General features: G+C 37.6%; 1 protein-coding gene across 1 annotated transcript in view; it reads left to right on the top strand.

Annotated features, from left to right (window-relative positions):
* The window catches only part of CycD (cyclin D), a 31,442-nt gene extending 18,848 nt beyond the window's left edge, over positions 1–12,594 (top strand). Inside the window, exons 3-5 of the mRNA XM_034969738.2 lie at positions 4,234–4,396; positions 9,772–9,893; positions 10,114–12,594. Coding sequence (XP_034825629.1) covers positions 4,234–4,396; positions 9,772–9,893; positions 10,114–10,296 — 468 coding nt within the window. The 3' untranslated portion in view covers positions 10,297–12,594. The remainder of the gene's footprint in view (positions 1–4,233; positions 4,397–9,771; positions 9,894–10,113) is intronic.
* Positions 12,595–12,596: the final 2 nt, after the last annotated feature.

The raw sequence follows: 12,596 nt of genomic DNA, 5'->3' as shown, positions 1-12,596 counted from the left end.
CAGCTAGCTTTTCCTTTTACATACATAATTATTTAGATTAAAACCGGCCAACTGCAAGTCAGACTCGCGCACCGAGAGTTCCGTACTACAGTCGTAGTTTTTTGACATTTAAACATTAAAAACTATTTTGCATAAAAATAAATAAAAATCTATTTTAGAATGTGCAGGTAAAGAAGCCCTTTCATTATATGTTTTAGTTTTTTTGTGATTTAACCACAAATTCACGGTTTTTGAATTTATTCCTTTACTTGTTCTATAAGACCTACCTACCTACAAATTTCATTATTCTAGGTCAATGGGAAGTACCCGATAGGTTTTCTTGACAGACACGACGGACAGTCGGACAGATAGATAGACAGTGATCCTATAAGGGTTCCTTTTTCCTTTTGAGATACGGAACCCTAAAAATAAGTTAGTCGCTACTTATTTTTAATTCAATAATCATTAAGTTACTATAAAAATGACATTACATATTTTATATCGTGTTTTTATTATTAAAGAAATTGCCATTAATATATTTAACGGTAATAAAATTTTAATTTCAAGCAGTACCCACTACATAAAAGTAACAATAAAATAAAACTAACTCTATGCGGGCGAATGGCCAAGGAGAATATTGTGGTTAGCAAAAAAAGCTTAGAATCGTCTTCAGGTTGCATGTAAAATTGTTCTTTAGATTAACTTAAAATTATCTAATAAGTAGGTAGATATAATAGGACTATCCGATTGCCTAACGTAATTTATCACAGTAAAAATATTTAGCTGATGTCAGCATGGCCGTGTTAAATTGAGCAACGCCATCACTTTACAGGAATTTGCCGATACATAAGCCTTGGTAAAGTAGTATTCATATAGCGTACAGAACCAAGGTAATTTTAGTATTCAGTTTGCTACTTGGTCTTCCGTCGTCGGTTAGGATCGTATTTATTTAGTTAGATACTAAGCTCATAAAATTGACTTTATATATTTTAACGTTAGGTTTTTAGGGTTCCGTAGCCGAATGGCAAAAAATGGAACCCTTATAGATTCGTCATGTCTGTCTGTCTGTCCGTCCATATGTCACAGCCACTTTTTTCCGAAACTATAAGAGCTATACTGTTGAAACTTGGTAAGTAGATGTATCCTGTGAACCGCATTAGGATTTTTACACAAAATATTAAAAAAAAAAACAATAAGTTTTGGGGTACCCCATACTTAGAACTGAAACTCAAAAAGTTTTTTTTTTTCATCAAACCCATACGTGTGGGGTTATCTATGGATAGGTCTTCAAAAATGATATTGAGGTTTCTAATATCATTTTTTTTTTGCGCGAGAGACACTTCCAAAGTGGTAAAATGTGTGTGTGTGTGTGTGTTCCTGTAACTTCTAATATAAGAGAATGATAAAACTAAAAAAAATATATGATGTACATTACTATGCAAACTTCCACCGAAAATTGGTTTGAACGAGATGTAGTATATAGAGTACTTAGTGACTAAAAAGTTATTATTTTTTATAAACTATATTTTGTAATAATTTTTATCAAGTTCCTGTCCGTATGTGGAAAATTCTAAAGAATTGTAGACGGGCCGATGTTATGGCAACGCAACAGCGAGCTCATTGTTTGATTCTAATACCGGCACAGTCACACCGTTCAATGAAATTGGATAAAGCATGGGAACAGAGTGTGGAATTCAGCTTGTGTCGCGGGCGAGGGCTGTTTGCATAGCTCGCTTTATTGGCTGTAACGCGCCTCGATAACTGCTGCCGTCGTGCCCGCCGCTGCGCCTGCTTCTTTAATGAACACTACCCATAAATTCACAAGCAGCATTCCGCACGTCTCGAGTTCTCGCCTAGTTTAGTATTTGTACTTCCGACATCGCCTCAAGCTTAAACATCTATAAATATAATAATAATCAAACGCTACTCCATTTACAGTAAGCCATTGTCTCTATACGAGTCTAACTCCTCGGCATATTAAGTTTTTGTTCTTCACGTGTGGCAGCAGCGTCTTTCGTTGAATACTTTATGAGCGCATTGTTCCGAAGCTTTTCAACGATCGCAGGTCGCCAGAGACACGGAATCTTTTCAGTTCGCAGTCGGCCCGCATGACGCTCCATGGTTATATCGCTTACGCCCAACTGTTCTTTTTAAACTCGAAGCGGATTGTCGATTTTACATATTTTCATCCCATAAACCCATTGAAGAATAATTCAGATTATTGAAAGGCGTTAATTCCTCACGGTTAACGCTTCACCCTCGTGAGTCGTGCCGCACACTGACACACGATCTTACTTCGTGCGAGTTCCAGTGATGAGTCCTCATTCATTCACAAGCACTCCTTATCAAGAACCGATAGGTTCTAAGGTTTATTTTTGCTGCGCAAGTCTGAACTCTATCTCGAAAGTATTTTAATACGAAATCGTTTACAACAGAGAGGCAAACGATTGCCGCTGCGACCGACCCCGTATTTGAGTTAAGTAAACATCGAGTATTATCTGTCAACGGCCATGCATTGCTTTTATGTGCATGCGTGTGTGTGAATATTAAATAATCAAGTTATTCATAAAATTAACCATTCATGTCGGGAATCTTAGGACTATACTTATCGCAATATTAATTGATTTCAAATGTAGGTCAACTTCCGCCGCCGTTTAAAAAAATTTAGATACTTAAGTGCCTAGTAGATTTTATTCAAATGCCGGTAACCTGATAAGATGTATCTATCTACTAACGGAACTTGCTTATATTTCGCTAGCTTATGTCCGCAACTTCGTCCGCGTGGAATACACCAAACCACTATTTTACCTTAGGGGTTGGATTTTTAGAAAATCTAAAAATCCTTAGCGGATATACTATGTCCTTTCAGCCCGATCCGTCCAGTAGTTTGTGTGCGTTGATACGTAGTCTACTCAGTCCTTTTCCTTTTATAAATGAATCAAAAACTAAAACTTTATGCATAAAGATATATAAAAAAATCTGTTATGTACAGGTAAAGCCCTTGTATATGATACCCCACTTGGTACAGCTATTTTACTTTGACAATTGAAAATACTAGTTATTTATTAACACATTTTTTTGTGATGTAACCACAAATTCACGGTATTCGGATTTATTCCTTTACTTGTGCTATAAGACCTACCTACTACCTACCAAATTTAATAATTCTAGATCAACGAGAAGTACCCTATAGGTTTTCTTGGCAGACACGATGGACAGACAAACAGACTACAAAGTGATCCTATAAAGATTCCTTTTTTCCTTTTGAGGTACGGAACCGGAATAATGACAAGATGATGCCCGAGACTGATGTAGTTTATACTTAATTTAACGCATGGGTTTAGGCGTTTAAAAATTGTGTGGAAATTTATTGATTATTTTTTGGGATAAAAAATAGCATGACTATCTCCATTCTCCACACACATACACGCAGCCCTAGATGACTAGAATGATGATATAGAACATGCAGTATTGGATTCTTAACATTTTTAGTTTATTTCAAAACTGGGTTAGGTACATTCAAAAAAAGCTAAAGGATCATTGGTCTGATCACACAACAATGTTTCGGGGTCTACCTACGCACGTTCCGGGAAGTCAGCAAAACGGCATGTTTACGATTAAACAGCGGATGTGGCGGGTGGTATGAAGCATATTGTCCCAGCCAATCAACACTTTCTTTTACTGCTTCAATATACATCGTGCTTAATCTGCTTCCGGACAAATTATGTGAAACAATTATTAGGATTGGCGTAGGCGCATAAACGGGTATTTTATAATGAAATGTCTGGATAAAGATCCTCGGTTCACTTCTCCAACTTAGATATTCTTGGGTTAAAGTCAGAGTAGGTATCATTTTAATGTAATAGTTTGTAGGTACTTATTATTGGCATATTAATCCTCTTGTTTATGACTAGAGGTGTACCAGTTTGCCAAACTTATAGCTTTATCCTGGGAACAACAGAATCGAATCAACATTCGAGTATCGCCGCTAAAAATCTATAGTCCGCGACAGGTTGAGATGGCAATCAGGGTATGAGGGGGGGGGGGCATAAATTTTGAAAATGTAAATGTAGTTCGAAAAACTTTTCCTACCAGCAAGAAATTCTGAGGTTGCTCTTTTAAAAAAAACCATATCAATTGTAATAAAGTGTTTATGGTAGAGTAGGTAACTGCAGTCCCGCGCATTGCATGAGCAAGTCAAATCCACGCTCTTTTAACTTTCAATAAATAAAAATTAATTTATTTTGTCGACAGAGCTGGGAATTGCTAGTGCTGTCCAAGTTGAAGTGGGACGTGGCGGGGGTGACGGCGCACGACTTCCTGCCGCTGCTGCTGTCGCGACTGCCGCTGCGAGGCCGCGTCAACGCCGAGATGGTCCATAGGCATGCTCAAACATTCATCTCGCTTGCTGCCAGAGGTAAGCTAAATGTCAGAATTGTTATTACCTTATTGACGCAAAGGTGTTTGACCTGTATATATGTGTAATACGCGACAGGTCGAGATGCCAATAGGGGAGGTAATGCCCCGCAAACGCGAACAGCCCCCGCGCTATCCCGGTGCGGGCGAGCGCGGGTGACGTGCGGGTGTGCGGGGCGTCCCCCCGCCTTATACCCCGATTGCCATCTTAGCCTGTCGCGGACTATATGTATGTCCGTTTCTACTCAATGGCTCAATCGATTTTGATAAATTAGTCTTGATGTCGCGAGTATACCTACTTAAAATTCTTAAAAAATCACAATGCCGAATTGTATGCTCTTTAATGTGCGGGCTTAGAAAGACATCTTTACGACCGTTTAGATAAGGAGAACGTATAACATTGTTCTGCTTTACTAGGCATCACTTTCTTGATATTATGTCGTGGACCTCAAGCTTATACTACAGTTATACTATTAAAATTTAAGTAGGTACGTATATGTTTCATTATGCCATCATTTTAAATTTGACTTGATGAAGGTCAATATCGAATCATAAAAGCCTTTGCTTTTATGATTCGATATAAAATTCAACCTTTACCTTTAACATAATCAATAGTTAGGTACTAGCCTACTAGGTACCAAGTCTTAATGTATAAACTTTAAACATGGCTTTAAGAAGTAAAGTGCATATTTTATAGTTATGTTAGTATTTAGTATATTTTATAATTATCATCATCATAATCATGATCAACTCATCACCGACTCACTATAGAGCACGGGTCTCTTCTCAGAATAAGAAGGGGTTTGGCCATAGTCTACCACGCAGGCCAAGTGAGGATTGGCAGACCTTTGAGAACATTATGAAGAACTCTCAGGTGTGCAGGTTTCCTCACGATGTTTTCCTTCACCGTTAAAGCAATTGATATTTATTTACTTAAAACGCATATAACTCTGAAAAGTTAGACCCCCGACCTCCGAATACAAGGCGGACCTCTTAACCACTAGGCTATAGCAATGAACGGTTTTGTCTTCATCGTATATTTTAGTAGGTTTTGATTTATGCATTGCTCATACCTATTACCTACCGCATAGCTCGCGAAGTTTCGTTTGCGGCGTAGACTAATTAGCATCTCGATAGCACGTCACGACAATGTAGCAATGTAGCCTGCCTCGTCTGCTTCATGTGCGTGTCAAGTGTCACTGAACCTCATCTATACCGCTAACCGCCGAGTTTCTTGCTGGTTCTTCTCGGCAGGAAAGGCATTCCGAACCAGTGGTAGATATGCATCCGACTATTCGTAAGTACTTGTAAAAGTTTATACGAATAAAAAAGATTTTCATTTTCATTTTCATTTATACAGTGCTCATATTAAGCTGAAGTATGTTCTACAGGTGAATGTTAAACTTAGGTAACAGTTCAAAATAATCTTATGTAACAGGATCAAAATAGTATTTGAGGCTCCAGGGCCAGGGTTTCATGATCTGAATTGACTCATCAGGTCTCTTTGAGTATTAGTTTACAGGTATTGGGCTGTTGCTAGTCTGGAATTTTTCGATCGGCCGACAGTCGCTTGCTTAAAAGCTAATGAAATGAATACATAAGGAATTGTTCAATATCAACTATTTGTAAATTGTTACATTATTTTAGTCTGCCGATACTCTCAGACATACCCTATAATATCTGGGTGACTAGGTACCTACCACATACAAATGGCAGGTTGTAAATTCGTTTGTTGCAAGGGAGATATGCGCAGGTGACCGTAGGCTCAGGGCTAGCCGCCGGGCGCTGGACGTGAGACGTAGAGGATTGTTTACAGAGAGGGTAGAGAGGGCGCGCGTGTGGTGCCCGGGCGGCGCCTCCCACGCCGCTCGCCCGAGCGCATTCCAGCACGCCTCAGGACTCCCCTCCGCACCGCAAGACCCCCCGTATCCCTCATGGGATCATATGTTTTTATGCAACGGTTTTTGTTGTTCCCCGCCGCTGTCGTGTTGTTTTTTTGGCGGTTAAGTTCACGCTACAGCTCTTTTATTTCACTTGCTCCTCAGATATCATCTCGTACTCGCATAGGAGACTAATTTTATTTCGCGTCTGCTGCCTTGTTGTTTAATAACTAATAATAGCAATAAACCGAAATATAAAATCGATTTTTGTTCGATTTAAAAAATCACCTGAAATCGGGAACCCTTTTAAAACCGGTAGGTACTTCTTTGAAAGGAAACAATACAGCTGAGTTTGATGTGGGCTCTTCTCAGACCTGGGCGCGTTTGGAATCCTCGTTGCTTTAGTTTTAAGTTTACGTAATAATTATCACCACTATATCTTACAAATCCAACAACTGACAATCGAAGAGAGTAATGTATTACCTATTTTGAACAAATCATTTGACTTTGACTAGGTACATAATTTTCTTTTCAGCTAATTTAACATCGGCGTAGTGTTGAAGCCATCGAATCATTATTATGCATTATATAACTAGTACTATTTTCCTCTATTTTTTTAAATAATAAGGGTAATTTGTTATGGTACCTACCCTACCCTACACCTACGAGTGTCTCCTTGAACCTAAGTGCCTGCCGCACTCAAAGGAGTTGCGCCTGCGAGCACATTTCGCGGTATCGAGCGAACCCACATTATGTGTCATTATTCGAATGGCACAATTTACTCCCAAGGAAATAAAACATGCAAGGATAATAAAATTGTAATAGTTTCTTTCAAAGTGAGCATATGTGCTGTAGAGATCATTCCATTTCTGCCTAGGTATACAATTTGATTGATACTTATCTCAATTTTATAAAGCACCTAATTTATTAGTACCTACAGGTAATCAAATTGAGGAATGTGTTGTCTATACGTATTATATTATGTATGTTTTACACATACGAACGTGCAGGCATAGTGAAAGAATGGCGGCGTCAATTACCGACAGATATGTTATCTTTGTCGGGCGTTTTTAGAGCGGATAGAGTGCAGCGAGCAGGGGACGTAGAAAGGTAGGTGCGGCAGAAGTGTAGAACACCTATTTGTTCCGGTGGGCATTACGTACCCACTACCGGCGCGGCCTCGCCAGAGCGTTCACCTTGCGAATAGACGGCGCCCGCCCGCACCGGCCACGTCTATTGGTACCTACACTTCACGTTCAAGGATAATACGACGATTATGTCATCGCCTATAGGCTCATACGTCGTACCTTATGACCACGGTTTGCGGTCTTTATTCACATTAAGTACAAATGTCTACGTCTTAGTCCGCTCCGACAGCGGATTAAGGTAGGCCATTCCATGGGTGACTTTTCGGTAAAAGTAAGCTGAAAAGGACTTCTTTCAGCTATTTTTATACCACCTTTCAGAAATACTACAAAAAGGCTCTCGGCTTTGTTTCGCTCGGTATTCTGTGTAGGTACCACATTATACCAGCGGCCGTTGCCGGACCGGTCGCCGGCCGCTGCTCGGCCGAAGCGGTAGGGCTTCGATGTTTGATTAACATCAGATTATGCAAATGCTTCCAATGAGCGGCCGCTCTCGTTGTTTCATCTCTTTCGTTTTGTTCCTACCCTTCTCGTACCTTTTATCTCGAGTACGCCGACACACAAAATAAAGCTCTTTAAATGATGCTAAAATAATAATACCTATTTGGTCTGCAATCTGCATAGCAGGTACAAAAGACTAATATGATGAATTACGAATTATTGTAAATTATTGATTAAAATATTTTATTGAAAAATTATTTTAGGGGTACCTAAGTAAATGCACAATAAAATAATTTTATTGACCTTTATGTTATAGTCTTCGACAGGTTGAGATAGCAATTGGGGATGCGGGAGGACGCCCCAGACAACCGCATGTCACCCGAACTCGCCCGCACGGGGTTAGCGCGCGGGATGTGCGGGGCGTTCCCTCCCCGATTGCAATCTCGATCTGTCGCGTACTATACCTACTTACCTAAAATAATATTTATTTATTTTAAATCAAGAATATGATCTCCAATGATTGAGCAAATTAAGTTAGTAGGTATAACTTATAAGTAGATACTAAACTACATGCTAGGTACCTATACAGTGTAGATTTAGAACACTTAACTTCTACCTACTTGCCCTACAAGGTCAAATAGCTGATTTTCCTGCTATGTTATCGGGGTAAAATATAAAACAAGTATTGTGGTGCAAAGCAAATGATAAAATGTCGGTATTCTCGATTCTTAATTAAATGTAGGTAGGTACCTATATTAATATAAAGTTATTTAACTGCTTAGGTTAATGCTATACCTATAAACTTCCTAAAACAAAATTTTATTTTTATTATCTAGATTAAGGATTGGTAAGACCAATCCTATTAGCTGATGCCTGTCATGCATTGCAAATTACAAATCGATTCACGCGCCAAGTGTAGATACGAGTATGTTGATGTTACCCAGCCAGAAAACTTCACGCCAGTACCTACGCACAACAACTGTACAAAGTTTCAATTCAGTTAAATGAACAGTATCCGAAAGCATTAACAAAGACCGAAAAATATTAACCTTTGTTACATAAAGTAGTTTTCTAATGGTGAAAGAATTATTAAAATCCGTTCAGTAGTTTCAGAATTTATCGATAACGAACAAACAAATCTTTCTTCTTAATATTAAATTCCTATAGATTACTTATCTGGTAATAATTTTTAAATAAAACTATTTTTAGCAGAGTTGACACATAAACTGGTTAGTGAAGCTGCAGCATCATGCAGCACCGTCAAATTATCTCTCCTCCCAGAAAATTTTCCCTTCGCGTTTAATTTAATGCCAATTATGTTACGGTACAAATACGAGTTGTTCAATACAACTCGGGCTGTCCAGGCCCAAATCGGTCCACGGCGAGCCTTTTTAAGGGGGCATCTGTATAGGTATAATGGTTTTGCTAAGGCAAGTCCGTGAGAAATATTCCAGTAAAACGGGCGCGCGGGCGCGGGTTATGGAATGCGGGCGTGAGGGCGGATGCCGGCTCCTTTGAGGCTACACTTTCCAGAAAGGGACCAACAACCTGCGGGAGAGAGAAAGGATCGATTCATTACCGGATACGCGTGTAGCCTCTACTCTACGCGCCAATGCATTATTTTCTTTTAGCTACGAGAGCACCTTACTTGCATTCACACTGGAAATAATTGGAAAATGAATAGATTTATTTACATCCGTTCTAAATACAAGCGACATAACTGAAGCGTTTCTGACCCGGTTTTGGACTGATATCGCACGGCAAAACGCTCGTTTGTTATTTAAATCGTAGGTACATGCAGTGCGTGTAGCAATGCTACTGCTGAGCATGTTATAGATTATTTCAGGAAAATATTGGAATATTTTTTCCGTTGTTGTACAAGTAATTAAACTTTGTTCTATTTGTTTCAGATTATGAATTTACCTTGTACTCGGCGAGCACACTGGCTTCCTGCAGCATCGCCGCTGCTCTGCGGGGGCTGGCGCACGACGGACATCTGCCGCGCCTGCATGACCTAACTGGCATAGACTTGGTAAACATTTTTTTTAATAGACAAGTAGGTACCTGATTAAGTTCATTTAAGTATAAGGTGAGAGGCATTAAAGAGCTTCTACTAGACTACATATTAGTTTTTGAAAGTCAAATTTAAGTTAAAATGATTCATGATTGTCAACATTTGAGAACCGCTGCTTCCCCGTACGAACCACGATTTTAAATACATCATCGTATATTGAATTAAGGATCTTTTACAGGACTGTCTCCAAACATGCCTTGAACAAATAGAAGAAATGGTGCAAAATGTGATCGACGAGCGTGGCATCTCCGTCCCAAACGGCCAGGGCAGGGAGGCGGCGGGGTGGACGCCCCCTCCCACTCAGGACAAGGCTCACAGTAACGCCGCCACCCCTACCGATGTGAGGGACGTACACTTCTAACGTCACGGCCACGTGCTACCCCGTGACGTGAACATGAACAGACCTAAGTGAGGAAGGAACTTTGCTTTAATTGCGGTGCGTTAGTACGAAAATACTATAAACTAGAAGATTAAGTTAGACGGTGCATCCGTGATCGAGGACTGATATTAAGACTGACAATCGCATGTGTTTTGACGTAGGTATTACTTACTGCACGTGTAGTCTAAGGATTCATGTACATAGAGTTGTTATCGTAAGCCCTGCGTGCTACTTTTTAGCCTCTAGTCTTATTGGCAAATAATACGACGGAGGCGTTGCACTGAAGGATACAAAATTGTTTAATTATTAAGGAATACATTATATCTTCCAGTTGTAGATGATATCTTGAAATTACAATCTACCTCTTAATTTTTAAGTTTCAGTTTTGCTTTATACAACTGTTAAAAAACAAATAGGTTTTAAAATTCTTAGGGATAGCAATTTACTTACATGGGACCAAAGTACAGTTTTCCAGTGCATGATGTTCCTAGGAGAGGTGTTTTAGTTTTGCTTTACAGTAGAAAGTACTCATATACTTATTACCTATGTAATTTATTACATTTTCGGAGCAGAAATTCAAATGAACTAAATATTGCTGTCTATCAATAAAATATTATTCTGATTGTATCTACTTACGTTGCAGACGAACTTTAAATCTGTATATCGGGGGAAGGCAATAAACTACGCTTTTATTTTGTAAAAACTATAAAATATATGTATAGTACCTATATCAATCGTTGACAGAGAAAAATACAGTTAATAAAGAACATTAATCTGCACTATTCTTCTGATATACAACTAAAAATATATATTATATACTTATTGTATTACGTAGATACGTGAGTTAATTACACATGTAGGGGTACGCAAAGGGCTAAATGTTTTTTTGAAGATTCTCCTTACGATGAGACACGTAAGCATTTTATTTTAGTTCCTTTATGATGAATATTGCACCAACAATCATTTTAGCATTTAAGCACGTAAGTATACCTAACATTTAATGTGATAGTGTTAGAAAATAGATATAATTTCAATTCATAGTCACTTCCAGTCATAATATGTTAACTTAGGGGTACTATGTAGTTGGAATGGTAGAGAAAAATAAGAAAAAAATGTGATTTTTGTATCATTGGTAAGTTAGATTTAAAAGTAAATATAATATTATTGTTCCTACAACATTCGATAATGAAAAAATGCAATAGACTAGTTCCATAGATTTGTACTTAACTTTGTGTTACTAGGTACAGACAGACTAAAACTACCTACATTATAATATTGTGATATATCTTCCACAGATAATATTATAGGGCTAGTAAGGATGGCGCAGATAGTATATATTATAGAAATAGTAAGTGTTAAAGCTAAAGGTAAAATATATTATTATGTAAGATTTATAAGTCGTTTATAACTATTTGCTCTGCATTTATTGTAAGTAAAATAATTTTATGTTGTAATATTGTCCAGCGTCTTCCATTTCTATAATATAGCATAATTCGAATGTAGCCTTAAATGAATGCTGACAAAATATAATATGTATGTTCACATAGGTTTATAACAACTTAAAACTTTTTTCAGATTGTCTTTACTTAGAAAGTAGCTATAATTGTCATTGTAAATAAGTAATACTTAAATAATTTTCTAGATATGTAAATATAAACTATTATGCTGTAAGCATGTGGTGCCATAGTAACACTACCTACTATAAAAGTAGGTATATGTGGTAATGTTATAACACAAAGGAAAGTTCCATTTAATCTACGACCATGGAACAAATGTTTACTATAGTATGGTTGTGGTATGCATTACTACCTAAATAAGTATAGTGTTCAAATTTCGACTCTATTGTAATAGACACTATGTTTAACTGTATACATTTTTGTGGGAAAATATACGCATTAAAAATAGTATATTTAATGCTTATTTTGGCTTCGAATGGCTTTTTATAGGTTAAGAAATATTGTTATGCAATTAGAGTATTAATAATGTATGCAGGTATAATATCCACCAGTGTAAATAATTTAGAGAGCTTAGTACTCTCATGCGAAGTGATCTTTTTTTTTTAGTTTATCGCAGAGACGATAATTATTATTTATACAGTTTTATTATAAGTATTGATATAGGAAACTAAAATTCTAATTCATAAAATGCAAAGTTGCGTAATTTTGATTTTATACGACGTGATTATTACTCTTTTAAGTAGTTACTATCGGTATTGTATATTCGTTGCAAATTAAGATGTAGATATTGAAGACAATACCGCAATAATAAAAATATATAAAAGT

The sequence above is a fragment of the Maniola hyperantus genome, chromosome 6, assembly GCF_902806685.2.
Source record: "Maniola hyperantus chromosome 6, iAphHyp1.2, whole genome shotgun sequence".
Taxonomy (NCBI): Eukaryota; Metazoa; Arthropoda; class Insecta; order Lepidoptera; family Nymphalidae; genus Maniola; species Maniola hyperantus.
This window is presented reverse-complemented; position numbering and strand designations above follow the sequence as displayed.